The sequence below is a fragment of the Cyberlindnera jadinii genome, assembly GCF_001661405.1.
Source record: "Cyberlindnera jadinii NRRL Y-1542 unplaced genomic scaffold CYBJAscaffold_4, whole genome shotgun sequence".
NCBI lineage: Eukaryota > Fungi > Ascomycota > Saccharomycetes > Phaffomycetales > Wickerhamomycetaceae > Williopsis > Williopsis jadinii.
The window spans coordinates 269,270-283,412 of NW_017963655.1; the positions used below are offsets into that span (position 1 = coordinate 269,270).

Here is a 14,143-nt window from a genome sequence, read left to right on the forward strand (position 1 = left end):
CAACATGCACAACGCTTAGCTGCCCAACAACAAGCGCTTCAACAACAACAGCAGCGTGACGTGGCTCAAGAACGTCAGCAGAACAATGAGGATGTCAACCAAGATGTCAACCAAGAGCTTGTCCATGCCTTGCGTGACATGGAGAACGGGGACCCGCAAAGACTTATCGAGAGGATTTACGATACCCTTCAGGGAGACCATCAGCTCGCAGAAGAAGACAATGGAAACGCCCTTGGCGAGCATGATCAACACAGCGACAGTGATGAAGACGATTCTGATTTTGTCCCTGTAGATTCTGACCTTGAATCTGATAACTCAGATGAACCGGAAGAGATCGAACAGTTTGAAAGATTTTTGAACCACGATGAGTTTCAACGTGATGATGACGATGAACAATTAGACGACGATCATTCAGATGATGGCCATTCCGATGCAGCGGAGGATGATGAACTTCCTAGGTTATTTGATCGTGTGGTGCGAGGTGCAGCTCAAGTACCAGATCCACCATTAGAAAGACCCAACCGTATCCCTGAGAGAGAGGAAATACCCCAGTTTGAGGACCTTCTCCAGGAGAGATTGGGAGCTGTGGATCCAGGCTTGAGAGTTGAACAAGACAATATCGACAATGAGGCATTCTTTTTCACACTACCTATCCCTCTGGTCATACTCGCTGCTGATCTATTCATCGTCATATACCTCTTATCCGTGTATTTTGTACCGACGCTGGTGGGCACATCTTTGGTTCACCTGGTGTTCTTCTTAGCATCGTTATTGAAAGGTTCGGTGTATAAGACCGTGGGGAAGTTTGTTCCACTACCAGATGATGAATCTGTGATGAACCTTGTCAAGCTCGCCAAGGATCATTCACCTAGTCTGCTGAGCATCGCCTTGAAGAACACTGTTCAACCAGTATGGAGAGGTTTGCTTGCAATTCATAACCAGGACAAACCCTTGACAAAGTTCGAACGTATTTTGATCCTATGTGTCTTCTTCTTAACTTTTGTTTCCGCCATTCATATGACGTTATCGAGACCAAAGGCAAGGTTCAGAGCAACAGGAAAGCCAATTGTTGGCATCGAGAGGAAGACATATGTCATCCTGTTCGGCCTCTTATCCACCATCAAGGTGTTTTCGATATTTGCTATTGAACTGTTCTTATTCCCTACATTTTGCGGTGGATTACTGATCTTTGTCCTATCACCAATCTTCCTTGACGAGACAAAGTGGAACTTATTATCCTTTTCTTTCACTGATTAGAGCGAATCAGCTGGAAGGTTGTATATAAACAAACACATCAATGGTCTTGTAATTCCATAGTCCAATCGTAAGGTGTGAACATGTCGCTGAACTCATTGACCCTTGTGTCAATGTTCTCCCATTTAGCTTGTTTCTTGATGATATACCAGTCAACCTTCAGCGCACCACCAAGAACTTGCCTTGCAAAGAGATCGCCAGATGGCCACGACTTGACATCTTCCACTATGTGACCCATTCCACCGTTAAGTGTGAACCAAACGTGGAAGTACGGAGCCTCTTTAGCAATGGAATGCCGGAACCCATCGGTGGAGTTCTTACCTTCTGTGTCTATGATTGGACTGTGCTGTTGTTCGAAGTCGTCCGCTTCCTCGAGTATCGCAGCCTTGAAGTATCCTCTGATACTCGAGGATAACGACATTGGGATTGGAACACACGTTATGGCAGCATGCTTGTTCTTGTTGACTGAGTTTTCATAAAACACAACAGCTTTGTTGAACCTTGTATAGTAGAATTTGGAAAGAGCAACCATGTACTGCTTAATCTCGTCCCACTCAGTCTCATCACAGTGCAGAGTATTTGGCAAGTGTCGCACAGGGACAATCATCGTGGTGAAGTCTGCAAGCTCAGGTTTTGGCGCCAAGGTGAGGTATACCGTCTCGCCCATACTCACCATCTCACAGCAGTGTTCATTCTCAATACAGAGTTGGCACCTCTCCAGCGCATCAATCTGTTTCTTAGTCTGGTGGTAATCACCAGACCTGAGGTCAACATCACCACGCTTGATGTATTTCGATAGCTTGGAGGAGTTCTCCTCCTGGTACTCCAGGTCGTTTGAGTACTTCTTATCCTTCATGATGTTCTTCACGATGGACCTTTGCGTGCCGCCAGTGGTTCTCTCTTCACGCAGCATCTCTTCGATCGTCATATCGTCCTCAGTCTTTCTGCTCCGCTCACCTGTGCCTGTGCCCGTGCTTCTATCACTCTTGCTCTGCTCATTGAACCTCTGTGTATAGTCCTTGAGTCTACGTTCCAACCTCTCGACATCGCTAGACCCTCTCATCTTATTCCTCAGCACCCTGGCGCTGAGCTCGTTCAGTTCATCCTGTGTTATTTTCCTTGGAGGCCTCTCCCTGTAGTCCTTGGCTATCCTCTCGCCAACGGGATCTCTGTCCCTTTGATCCATCCTCCTAGGCACGGTCCTCTCAGTAGTTCTGCCTAGAGATTACTCCCCGTTGGTGGTGACTGGAACCACGTCCGCCTGCAAACGGTATGAAAATTCCACTAGTGGGCTTGCGTCTGTGTGGATAAGCCCACAAAATTCCTCGTCCCCCTGCTGGCTCCGTCTAACCACCACACGCTGAAGGGGCTACACGGAGAGAGCTAGACGGAGAGCTAGACGGAGAGCTAGACAGAGAGCTGGGCAGAGAGAACTCACGGGCGTGTGCTAGCAAGAGAAAGAGACGGGGAGAAAGCCAGAAGAGCAATGAGGTACTGGTGCAAGAGCTGCGAGATATTTGTCGATGATAACAGCATCTCAAGGAAACAGCATGAGGTTAGCACAAGACACAAGGATGGGCTGAGGAGACTTCTCGAGGAACAGCACCGGAAGAATAGAGCCAATTTGAATGGTCCTCGCACGTTTGCTAAGCACGATGGGGGTCATGGAGCCGGTAGCAACGATTCTGTTGTGGAGGAAGACGACGTGGGCCAATGGGAAGAGGTTGAGCCCGAACCTACAGCTATACGAAGAGCACTGGGCTCACCGTTGAGGGACCCTGACGATGTGGAATGCCCTGGTGTAGCCACCACTGCAAAGGGGAACAAGTCGTGGGAGCCCACGACGAAGCAATTGGTGCTAGATAGTGACGAGGAGAAAGCCGATACCCAGAGTAAATCAACTTTTAAGAAGCGTAAGATACGAAAGTGAGGTACGCTACGCTTTTACGTATACATAGAGAGATAATTGAACGACAAATCAACAAAAATAAGAACCCGTTAGTGCTGGTTTTCTTCTTCTTCCTCTTTTGATTACAATATATACATGATGGTTATACTCCTGTTTCAATGGAACTCTCTAGAGCCTCCTCTAACGAATTCGAGCACTTTCCAGCCTTCGGTTTCCTTGTCATCAACGTTCTCAGCAATTCTTGTGAGGACCATGGCGTAGGAGCTCATCACGATGTTGGACTCAGTACCAGCAGCAATCTCACCGGTCTTGGCCTTTCTGTACAGCTGGATTTCTTGTGCTCTACATCCAACAACTAACACTGGGATGTTTGATGGGAGCATCTTTGCACTGACAATCTCAACACCTCTGATGTCCAAGATCTTGGAGTCAGAAAACAGCTCCTGATCACGGAACACCTTCTGCTGAGCAGCATACACGTTGAAAGGTGCCTCGGAGAACCACTGCTTCAACACTTTTTCATCACCTTTGACGTAGGCGTCAAGGACTTCAGGAATGATGTATTCACGGAGTTGTTTGGTGAAATCTTCAGTGTTGAAAGATGGATCCAGCTGTCTAAACAATCTGACAACTTGGGCAGACTCTGTCTCTGCAAACACGCCGCCAATCTTCTCAAAGATCGTTCTGATTAGTACAATCAATGGGTTTTCAGATTCATCCCAGTACTTCAGCTTGAAGTCACTGGTGGCCTTTCCCACCGCAGTCTTTGTTTGGAAGTCTTCAATCTTCTTACCCAAGTTCAGACCGTCGCCAGTGGCCTTGTGCTCTGTTGCAACAAGCGCTGAGCCGGCATCTTCGCTTGCCTTGACAGCCTTTGGTCTCTTTCCCGATGCCAGTTCTCTCTCTCTTCTTGCCCTTCTCTCTTCCTTGGACTCAAACCCACCGTAGGATAGCGAAGAGCCATCACTGAGGGACTCGCTCATGTCCTTGTAGATCTTTGTTTCTCTCACTGGGGCAATGACACTGTCAACACCTTCTGCAGTGCGCTCAAACGTCTTTCTGGTGAACTTACCAGCCTTGGAGTCCCACACATCAACAGCAACTTTCTCGATAACCTCACCAGTGTCCTTCATGGTTCTGCTCAGAACAGTCGTGTGCTTCTGCGCATTCTTGTACGCCTCCCTGGCCTTCTTGAACGCATCGGACTCTCCCAGCTTACCAGTCTCATCGGAAAGAGCCTTGATGCCCTCTTGCAACTCTTTCGACTTCTTCCACTCTTGTCTAAACGTCTCCGTGAACACCTGGAGTGGCGACTTCGGCGGCGCGTTCTGGAGACGCAACGCCGTGTGGAATGCTCTTGCCAATGATGGTGTCTTTACGCTTCTGTACATCTCGTAGATACAGCCAGGCCGTGTCTGTTCCTCGCTCTGTGTGCGTGTGCTCGTTAATGATGACCAGGTGGGAGGTCTAAGCGGACGGAGAAGAAAAACTGTGCGTTCTCGACGATTTCACCACAACTTTTCACTTTTCACGCTTTTTTTCCCAGCTCCGGTGGGCAGGCCCCGGTGGGAAAGCCGGGGAAGTCATCGGCCTACGACAAAATGGCAAGAGTTGATGGAAATGCTTCTTATGAGTGGCGATGTTTATATACAAGGGTCATTCTTCAGAGAGCGACACGTTCTCGAGTGTTTTGCCCTTGGAGTAGTACTGCTCCTTGACCTCGTCGTTGAGCTGCTTCAAGTAGTTCTTGAGAGCCGATGCGATGGTGAAGAGGTGGTTTACTGCCACCACAGTAGCTCCTCCCAGTTGAGCCCATAAGAGGTGCTTGACTCTGGTATTCCCCTTGTAGTAGAGGAGATTGAGTATGAAGGTGGATGATCCTGACTTGTCTTGTAGATCCAGGTCCATGACCTGGACTACAAGGAGAACAGCCACCGTTGGCAGCACAACGCAGAGGTACTTCTTCAGCACTGGCTTCCATAGCCTTGTGTAGATGTCAGCAACGGCCTCGTCAAAGTTTGCAGTGACCATTCTCTTCATCTCCATGAGTGGGATCTTGAAGACAGACAGCTCAAGGACATAGTTGACGATGATCAGCGAAAAAGCCAGGTATGATGTCGAGCCTGTGGAATCAGGTAATGAGGTACGGGGTATGTCAAACGCAAATGCATTGATAAAGGTGAAATAGCCAGTCCAGAGAAAGAAAACCATCACAATCGATACAATGTTTTTCAAGTTACTCCAGAGCACTGCACGGTTAGCTCCAACGAGTTGTAGGATTCCCACCTGTCCTTGTTCAGCCTGTGTGTATCTATGGATGATGTGGTTATCGTATACTCTCAGCAGGTTTGCCATTATCACGAGGCCTATCCCAATCGACTCAAGATCCAGTTTCATGTCCCTTAGGGACGTGGTGTTTGATCCAAGGACTAAACTGACCACGGCAAAGAGCGGTCTGCCGATGACATTGGCTGCTATAATCACACCACAGATCAATATTAGTGAGAAGACCCACAACATGAGGATGAAAACGATAACACGTACGCCAAACATCGGTGGTCTGTAAACAACTGTATATTGGTTTGTCGTTGTAACCTCATCCTCTGATTCGTCGAAATCGTCAAACTTTGGCTCCTCCTTGGGCACGTTTCTCTTCAAAGGAACATCATCCTTAGTCACTGGCACGAAGAGCTGACGCACGTACTTCCTTGAGACGGTATCGTGACGTGGAGCCCTGACGAAATACCCATCTGGAACGAACACCGCTTGAACAGGGGTGGTTCTGAATGCCTCTGTTGCCTCAGAGTCGGTCTTTGGAGACGTGTAGTCTGCGGGAGCATTGATAAACCAAGAAATGAGGTTTCTATACCTTATATGACCCCTTTCCTTAGGATCAGCTTTGCCCAGTATGAAGCTCGAGAGTCTCATCTGCGCACTGGCAGCACCAAACGCCCTAAACCAATACTGTCTGACATACTTCTTGATGACTGCATCATCCTTCGATATGATGAAGATCTCAAGCGGCGTGAGGAACGATGACAGTACAGTGACATCCACAGGCAACACCTTCACGTTAAGCAAGCCCAGCCCACGAGTCAACGCACCAACCCCAATCAGGATGAAAAGCATGTAGACCAGTATGCTCAGAGCTATACGGCTTATTTGGAACCTGAAGGGCCTGACAAGCGCTTCGTGTAACAGCCTCGTATTCGGATCATCTGGTGACCTTATAAAGAACAGCACTCCAGGACGTAGGATGTATTGGCGAACCATCCCAATGAAAAGGGCAAACAGACACATATACGTGGTCCCTATGCCCCAGTAGATCAGTGCATTGAAATAGACCTCGGTGACAGCCACGGACTCCATTACGCTCAGTTACTGGGTTCTTTTCCAGCGTTGATGATTTCTTCCCTGCCCTTCCTGGTCAACTGGGAACGGTTTCCTGCCTGGAGAGGGCGTTGAGCTCCCACTGAGTTTTTTTGGGGGGTCCCCGACGGTACGCGGACGGCTACGCGGATGGCTCAGCCTACAACGAACAATTGTAGAGGTATTGGATATGGAATAGTGATTTAAACAGAGTAGAACAACTGATGGTGGTTGTATATTACGACTCTGTGTAGTAATAGGTCTAATTGGTATATTATTGGGCCTTTTTGTCTTCATCTTTTGGGTCCAGTTTAGCCTCCTTGGCTTCTTTGGTTTGCTCAGTCTCTGGTTCCTTCGTAAGCTCATCGGCAACGTCATCGAGGATGATCTTGTCTTTAACAGGGATCTTCACGCCGGTGTCTTCCACCTGCTTGGTTTCTGTTTCAATCAGCTCCTCTTGTTCCTTAAGAAGATCCAGTCTCTTCTTGTTGGTGATGTCGCTATCGACAGCAGCCTCCACCACATGGTGAACCTCTTCTGGCATGGAACTCAAGACGGCCTGGAGAGCATCGTAAATGGTTTCCTGAGAGTTCAGACTGCCATAGGTGTATGCGTTGGACAACACCAGCAGCGTTGCGGGAATCTTCTCCTTCAAGGTCAAGTCAAGCCACATCTTGAGATGGTGGTTCAAATCAGCAGTGGCTATTCCATTGATCTTGATACCTCTTGAGGCACAAGCAGCTTGTAGCTCTGGAGCATTCAAGGAGTCAACACCCTCGTACTCAATGGCTCTATCGTCTTGTTTAATCTTCAAGAGCTTGTATCTGATTCTAAATCTGAGCATCTCATTGGTACCGATTGGCTGTAAGTTCAAGTACTTGGACATTGCAACAAGTTGAGCTCTTTGAAGGTTGTCCAGCACAGTATCGTCTTTAAACAATCTGGCCACTTTCATGGTTTGTTCTTTACTTGGCTGTTCAATACCGAGGGTCAGTTTTGTAATGAAGTCCTTAAACTCTGCACTTTGTTCATCTGTGACGGTACTTGGCAAGCGCATCTTGACGGTCTCTCTGAGCAAACTAGACACCTTTTCTCTGGTTGCACGAAGTGATTTGGTTTTCTTCTCCTTATCACTTGTCGACTCATAAGTGGATGGTAACAGATTTGGGAATAACTTCAAAGCTATAGGTAGAAGCAACTCCGCAAACGGTACAATGACAAACATTGAAAACGGAACCAATCTGACAATATCCTGGATGGTTCTCTCCAATTGTCTATTCTCTCTTCTTGTCAATTCGTACCCAGCAGCAGACTTGAGAACCAACTTGAAGGAAACCTTCATCTCGTACCCCAATAGTTTGGTACCATCCCAGTAGTGGTTTGCCTCATGCTTAACCTTTTCCCATAGTGTGAGCTTCACTGCTGGCTTCACTGCTGGCTTCACTGCTGGCTTCGCCTCAGCAAGCTTCACCGATGCCTGCTTTTGTTCACTGTCGGCTTTCTGCTGGTTGGACAGCCTATACGAGGAATGGATCTGTCTCTGGATCAGAACAGTTGAGCACCTCGTTGGAGCCTGACTGCGTACGCAGACAGCAAGGGAGAGCAGACGGTGTCTGGCAATAACTGACTGCATCTGGAAGGCGCAAAAGAACAAGTAAAGACACAGCCAATTGTTCTTGAGATTCTTTGAAGGGGCAGAATAACCTCAAACAACAACGTTCTTAATTATAAAAGGCGAAGAGAACACGAATTTGCAATGGATTTGTCGAAATGGTTGAAGAAACCCTTCTCGGATCCATTTTAGGTCATCGAGTCTTTTCCCTTTTGGCAGTGAGGGTCGATGCGTTTTCCCGGATGGGAATTGCCGAAATCGGCAGCATTTTCGTGAAAATGGGCGTTTCGCCAAAATCATTTTCACGAAAAGCTTCACGAAAAATTGCGCGAAAAGTTGCGCGAAAAAAAAGTTTTCCTGCCAACGGAAAACACGCACAATTGCGCAGAAACACCGTTGGGGTTTAACATCCGTACACCACCACGGCTCCTCTTTGGTTGTTTTTCCTCGTTTTGTGCTTTCCTTCTTCCGCACTTGTTCGACAAGCTCTTGTTCTGAGATTTACGCTGAGAGAACTGATATTTACGCCTACAGACCAAAGAGAAACCTCTGTGCATCAACAAAAAATTTCAGTTACCAAAACCACAGAGGAAAAAAAAAATTAGTAAGGCTTCACAGAACACAACAGAACACTGTCAAGGTCAACATTTTACCGTCGTCGGCTTCTTTTTAGACCTCTCTGTGTGCCTGTGCTTGTAATACTTTTCGAATAAAGCAACAAGAGCGGAAGAAACACAGTTAAATCCAGCATTTTCCGCTAGCTAAGGCTCTCTTTTTCTTTGTTTACTTTCATCCTGGCGGTACACTCTGTGAAGGCTTAATTACACAACATTGCATTTCATATACACAGCGGCTTCTTGTTCTATACTTCCACATATACATATCTGACACACATAAACACACTCTCAAATGGTGAAGAGAACAAGAGAGGACTCTATCGATGCTGAAAGAGATTCCAAGAAGACCGCACTGTCCAAGACAGATCTCATCGAGACCATTGCGTCCAACTTGGAGGAGGGCTCGAGCATGAGCGAGGAGTACTCATCGGATGATGATGAAGATGATCAGCAAGGAGGTAAAGAAGTACACAATGCTAACCAGGCCGGGTCAAAGAATACTAAGTCACTATCAGCTCAAGAGGTTCAGATTGCAAGAGAAACCGCGGAGCTGTTCAAGTCCAACATCTTCAAATTACAAATCGATGAGCTGATCAAAGAGGTGAGGCTTAAAGACAACAAAGTGGCCAAAATTGAGAAGTTCTTGCACAAACTCTACGATCTGATTCAGGAAGTTCCAGAGTTCAAGGAAAAGTCTATTGATCAAGTTGAATCTTGGTTTAGAGATAGAAAAACCACTGTCCCATTCAACGATCCCAAGCCAACAAATGTCAATTACAAGTTTGGGTATGGTAAACCAGAGAATGTCTCTATAGTGGGATCATTTGGTTTGAAAACAGCAATCCAATCCCCACGTGGGTTATCTGTTGATGTCAACGTTACAATGCCAGCAGACTTGTTCCAACAGAAGGATTATCTGAACTATAGAGCTCTTCATAAACGTGCATTCTACTTGGGTTATCTCACTGAGAATCTGAGAAAAATCTTTAAGAGAGAAAACTTGAATTTCATCAAACTGTCATATCATTATCTACACGGTGACTCATTAACACCAGTGCTCAAGATACGAGCCACTGATGATGATCTTAATTCTGAGTTGAACTTCAACAAGACCAAGTTCGCAATCAATATACTGGTTGGGTTCCCATTCGGAATCTTTGATTCAAAGAAACTTCTACCCAACAAGAACTGTATCAGAGTTCAAAAGGATGAAGAAATTGAACTACCAGCAACCCCGTTGTACAACTCGTCAATTTTGTCAATGACAACATATGATCACTACTTGAAGTTTTTGTACAAGACAAAGAAGAATGCGGAACAGTTCAAAGAAGCCTGTATCTTGGGGAGAATTTGGCTTCTTCAAAGAGGATTGGGAACATCCATTGAAGACGGTGGATTTGGCCACTTTGAATTTGCAGCTTTAACTGCAGCTTTGCTTAACGGTGGTGGTGAACAGGGTAATAAGATCCTTCTAAATGGATTCTCAAGCTACCAACTGTTTAAAGGTGTCATCAAATATCTTGCAACAGAAAATCTGAGCACTGATGGTTACCTGCAATTCCATTCAGACTCAGCAGATGTTAGCAAGTATATTAAAGGAGGGTTTAACACACCAACCTTGTTTGACAAAACTACAAAAATCAATTTGTTACATAGAGTGACCAGAAGCTCCTACGATCTTCTCGTCAACCATGCAAAGAAGACGTTGGTTCTTTTGAACGATGTTGTCAAGGATAGATTTGAACCATTGTTTTTAAAGAACTCTAACCAAGAGTACTTGAAATTCGATTACACTGTTGAACTTAATGTTAGCCCAGCCGAAGATGATTCGTTTGGCCCATTTGAGAAGATCACTAACTTGACGTATGAGAATTATATCTCTTTGAAGATTGCCAATGTGTTACGCTATGGAGTTGGAGAGAGACTTGTTGGCTTCAAGATTTCATGCGATAGAGTAAACGAATTTGAAATTTCTAAAAGAAAACCGCATTATTCACAAGATCTTCATATCAGGATTGGATTGGTCATTGACCCACAAGAAGCTGAGAAACTGGTCATCAAGGGACCTTCCGAGACTGAAGACAGTGTACAGTTCAGATCATTCTGGGGGCCAAAATCATCTCTTCGAAGATTTAAAGATGGAACTATTGTGCACTCTGTGATTTGGTCTACTGATTTCAAAAGCCCTGTTGTGTTAACCATTTTGAAGTATCTACTACAGAGACATGTCAAAGAAAACATTGTTTTGGAGAGTGAAATTGTTAGATTTAACGGATTGTTACCAATGCCAAATTTGCCATCTTCAACCAAACAATCCACACTTTCAACAGTTGCTTTTAACGGATTGCGTAACAGCTATGATGAGCTTTACAGAATCCTGATCAAATTGGAACTCCCATTAGCTATCAAATCCGTCTTGCCCGCATCACCGGGGTTGAGAATGACCTCACAACTACAACCGGTGCCATTTGCTGTTTCTTCAAAGGACTTTTATAACGACTTGGTTGTTCAGTTTGAAACCTCTGTGAAATGGCCTGATGAACTTTCTGCTTTAGAAAAGGTAAAGACAGCATTCTTACTAAAAATTCAAGAGATTCTATCGAAGGAGACAGCATACGAGTCACATTTGGAAAAAGATGATGAAACTGTTCCATACAACTTTGATATCACTACACTTAATATTTTAACCCCTGAAGGGTATGGGTTCAGAATTAGGATTTTGACCGAGAGAGATGAAGTACTATACCTCCGTGCCATTGAAAACTCATCTAAAGAAAAGAGACAAGCATTGGAGTCTATCTATTTGAAGTTCAACAGACGTTATCAAGGTTCTGTCACTCATACGAGAATCATCTCTTCTATCGCCCACCGTTTCCAGTACTATTCTCCAACTGTTCGTCTCTTCAAGAAATGGCTTGATGATCAACTCTTGTTGAGTCATTTCAGTGAGGAGTTGATCGAATTGATTGCATTGCAACCGTTTGTTGATCCATCACAGTATAATGTTCCAGCAAGTGTTTCTAATGGATTCTTGAGAATCTTGTTTTTCATTGCGCATTGGAATTGGAAGGAAGAGCCACTTATCATGGATATGAGCAAAACTCCTGATGGTGAGGATGACTCTGAGATTGTCTCCAAGTTATCTGACAAATTATCCGTGCAAGCTTACCAATCGATGAAGTCCAATTTCGATGTGCTACGGAAGCAAGACCCTCAAGGTATGAAGATACAATTCTTCGTTGCAACCAAGTCTGATGAGTCCGGAATCCTGTGGTCCCATGGTATTCCGCTACCGATTGCTGCAAGATTGACTGCTCTGTCAAAGGTTGCCGTCCAACTCATCAACAAGAGCGGATTAGGTGAGAAGTCAACTCGCCTGCTGTTCACTCCATCGTTGGGTGACTACGACTTTGTATTGAAGTTGAAGACTATTCCACTGGCAATAAGTTCTGGTGTCCTACCGAGCTCATCCTCTTTCAAGAACCTGATCGTGGATGCCCAGTCTTACCCTAAGGACATTGCAACCAAATTTGATCCTATCGCAATGCTGGTGAAGAACTTGTCATCCAAGCTACAAGGCGTGGTGATCTTCTCAACTCATACGCAGACTATTTCAGAGTCTGGTGAGAATATCATCACTGGGTTGTTTGTTCCATCAAAAATGACCCAGACCAAGTTCAAGGCTCAGATTGGTTACAACGTTAAACCAGTTCAAAAGGACGACGTCGTCATCAACAAGGATGCTATTTTCGCAGAGATCCTACAATACGCCGGTGATCTCGTCGTTGGCTTTGAGTCTAAGTGAATAGGAAAACATAGATAATTCATCAAAGGTAGAACATATCTTTAAACAGCTAATTGTTTGGCCATCTTGTAATAATTCTGTGTATACGTTGAACCGGAGTTGAAGAAAATCGCGGGCGACGTGGCAAGTAAATTTTCACCTCTCGAGCTGGATCATAATAAACAAAAGCATCTCAGCGGTTGATAGGGGGATCTCACCAGCAAAAAGATGAGTAAGAAGGGAGGACTGTTGTCACTTGATGCATTTTCCAAGACAGTTGAAGATGTTCGGATCAAAACACGTTCTGGTGGTTTGATCACGGTTGGTTGTATTATGATGTTGATCGTTTTAATTTCTAACGAGTGGTCAGCCTTCAACAAGATCGCCATAAGGCCTGAATTGGTTGTCGACAGGGACAGCAATGCCAAACTGGACATTAATCTCGATGTCACATTCCCGGACCTCCCTTGTGACATGATGTCTATGGATATCATGGATGTGAGCGGTGAATTGCAAGTTGATATTCAAAAGTATGGGTTTGTGAAGATCAGATTGGATCCAAAGGGGAACAAGATTGAAGAGAGTGAATTGATGATTGGAGATGACGAGAAGAAGAAGGATGTTCCTGATGATTGGTGTGGTCCATGTTATGGCGCTAGAGATCAGTCCAAGAACGAAGGTAAACCAAAGAGTGAGCAGGTTTGCTGTGATGACTGTGAGGCTGTTAGAAAGGCATATGCCGAGATTGGTTGGGCGTTCTTTGATGGAAAAGACATAACTCAATGTGAAGCCGAAGGGTATGTGAAGAAGATCAACGAGAGATGGGATGAAGGATGTAGAGTTGTTGGTAAGGCACAGTTGAACAGAATTGACGGAAACCTCCATTTTGCCCCAGGTGCCAGTTTCAGTGCTCCACAACGTCATGTCCACGACCTTTCGCTCTATAACAGAGACAGTGATCACTCCTTCAAGCACAAGATTAACCATTTCAGCTTTGGACCATCACTCGAACCTCTACACGCATCTGATGTCCAAGACCTATCGTCGCATCCATTGGACAACTTTGAGTCCAACATTGGAGCTAAGCAACACGTGTTTTCGTACTATCTCAAGGTGGTTCCAACTAGATACGAATACCTCAACGGTACTGTCTTGGATACGTACCAGTTCAGTGCAACTACACATGACCGTCCTTTAAGTGGAGGACGTGATGAGGATCACCCAAATACCGTCCATGCTAGAGGTGGTATCCCTGGAGTGTTCTTCAACTTTGAAATGAGCGCATTGAAGGTTATCAACAAGGAAACATACGGTACTACGTGGGCTGGATTCTTGCTCAACGCTGTCAGTGCCATTGGTGGTATCCTGACCGTTGGTGGGGTTCTCGATCGTACAGTGTACGCTGCGAACAGGGCACTCAAGGGCAAGAAGGAGAAATGACGTGGCTTCCAGTTTATCGCATTTACAGTTGATAGAAGTTCATATATGTTTACTTGACGATTATATATTTGACATTATGGGTATATCTCGCTCACCTGTAGACGTTGTGTTGAGAAGGGAGCTGTTATTGGCGAGATCTTCGAATAGCATCCAGTATA

The 14,143-nt window shown here is 45.4% G+C and overlaps 8 protein-coding genes across 8 annotated transcripts; 4 read left to right on the forward strand and 4 right to left on the reverse strand.

The window, feature by feature from the left end:
- Nucleotides 1-21: 21 nt before the first annotated feature.
- Nucleotides 22-1,257, forward strand: CYBJADRAFT_172215 (uncharacterized protein; the record flags this gene model as incomplete). The annotated part of the gene is made up of 1 exon (XM_020216305.1): nucleotides 22-1,257. A coding segment is annotated over one exon (1,236 nt), but the record flags the coding sequence as incomplete, so codon positions are not given.
- Nucleotides 1,258-1,294: 37 nt separating this feature from the next.
- CYBJADRAFT_189338 (CWF19 family protein) lies at nucleotides 1,295-2,620 on the reverse strand (the record flags this gene model as incomplete). The annotated part of the gene is made up of 1 exon (XM_020217339.1): nucleotides 1,295-2,620. Exon 1 carries the CDS (start codon nucleotides 2,438-2,440, stop codon nucleotides 1,295-1,297), a length of 1,146 nt encoding a protein of 381 aa, XP_020071267.1. The 5' UTR covers nucleotides 2,441-2,620.
- Nucleotides 2,511-3,251, forward strand: CYBJADRAFT_70806 (uncharacterized protein). The gene has a single exon (XM_020217882.1). The coding sequence runs from the start codon at nucleotides 2,741-2,743 to the stop codon at nucleotides 3,182-3,184; it is 444 nt and encodes a 147-aa protein (XP_020071268.1). The 5' UTR covers nucleotides 2,511-2,740; the 3' UTR covers nucleotides 3,185-3,251.
- A 67-nt stretch (nucleotides 3,252-3,318) lies between these two features.
- TIM44 (protein translocase subunit TIM44) lies at nucleotides 3,319-4,554 on the reverse strand (the record flags this gene model as incomplete). Its single annotated transcript, XM_020212594.1, has 1 exon — nucleotides 3,319-4,554. The coding sequence occupies one exon, from the start codon at nucleotides 4,552-4,554 to the stop codon at nucleotides 3,319-3,321; it is 1,236 nt and encodes a 411-aa protein (XP_020071269.1).
- A 265-nt stretch (nucleotides 4,555-4,819) lies between these two features.
- SSM4 (E3 ubiquitin-protein ligase SSM4) lies at nucleotides 4,820-6,580 on the reverse strand (the record flags this gene model as incomplete). The annotated part of the gene is made up of 1 exon (XM_020217095.1): nucleotides 4,820-6,580. Exon 1 carries the CDS (start codon nucleotides 6,530-6,532, stop codon nucleotides 4,820-4,822), a length of 1,713 nt encoding a protein of 570 aa, XP_020071270.1. The 5' UTR covers nucleotides 6,533-6,580.
- Nucleotides 6,581-6,710: 130 nt separating this feature from the next.
- CYBJADRAFT_166931 (LETM1/MDM38 family protein) lies at nucleotides 6,711-8,285 on the reverse strand. Its single transcript, XM_020214691.1, has one exon. The coding sequence runs from the start codon at nucleotides 8,163-8,165 to the stop codon at nucleotides 6,807-6,809; it is 1,359 nt and encodes a 452-aa protein (XP_020071271.1). The 5' UTR covers nucleotides 8,166-8,285; the 3' UTR covers nucleotides 6,711-6,806.
- A 467-nt stretch (nucleotides 8,286-8,752) lies between these two features.
- On the forward strand, nucleotides 8,753-12,632 carry UTP22 (rRNA-processing protein UTP22). The gene has a single exon (XM_020214692.1). It carries the CDS (start codon nucleotides 9,054-9,056, stop codon nucleotides 12,564-12,566), a length of 3,513 nt encoding a protein of 1,170 aa, XP_020071272.1. The 5' UTR covers nucleotides 8,753-9,053; the 3' UTR covers nucleotides 12,567-12,632.
- A 100-nt stretch (nucleotides 12,633-12,732) lies between these two features.
- ERV46 (retrograde cargo receptor ERV46) lies at nucleotides 12,733-14,067 on the forward strand. Its single transcript, XM_020214693.1, has one exon. The coding sequence runs from the start codon at nucleotides 12,774-12,776 to the stop codon at nucleotides 13,983-13,985; it is 1,212 nt and encodes a 403-aa protein (XP_020071273.1). The 5' UTR covers nucleotides 12,733-12,773; the 3' UTR covers nucleotides 13,986-14,067.
- Nucleotides 14,068-14,143: the final 76 nt, after the last annotated feature.

What these genes read in the sequence shown, in the direction of transcription:
- CYBJADRAFT_70806 (XM_020217882.1), top strand. Translation starts at nt 2,741, where the DNA reads ATGAGGTACTGGTGCAAGAGCTGCGAGATATTTGTCGATGATAACAGC.
- CYBJADRAFT_166931 (XM_020214691.1), bottom strand. Translation starts at nt 8,165, where the DNA reads ATGCAGTCAGTTATTGCCAGACACCGTCTGCTCTCCCTTGCTGTCTGC.
- UTP22 (XM_020214692.1), top strand. Translation starts at nt 9,054, where the DNA reads ATGGTGAAGAGAACAAGAGAGGACTCTATCGATGCTGAAAGAGATTCC.
- ERV46 (XM_020214693.1), top strand. Translation starts at nt 12,774, where the DNA reads ATGAGTAAGAAGGGAGGACTGTTGTCACTTGATGCATTTTCCAAGACA.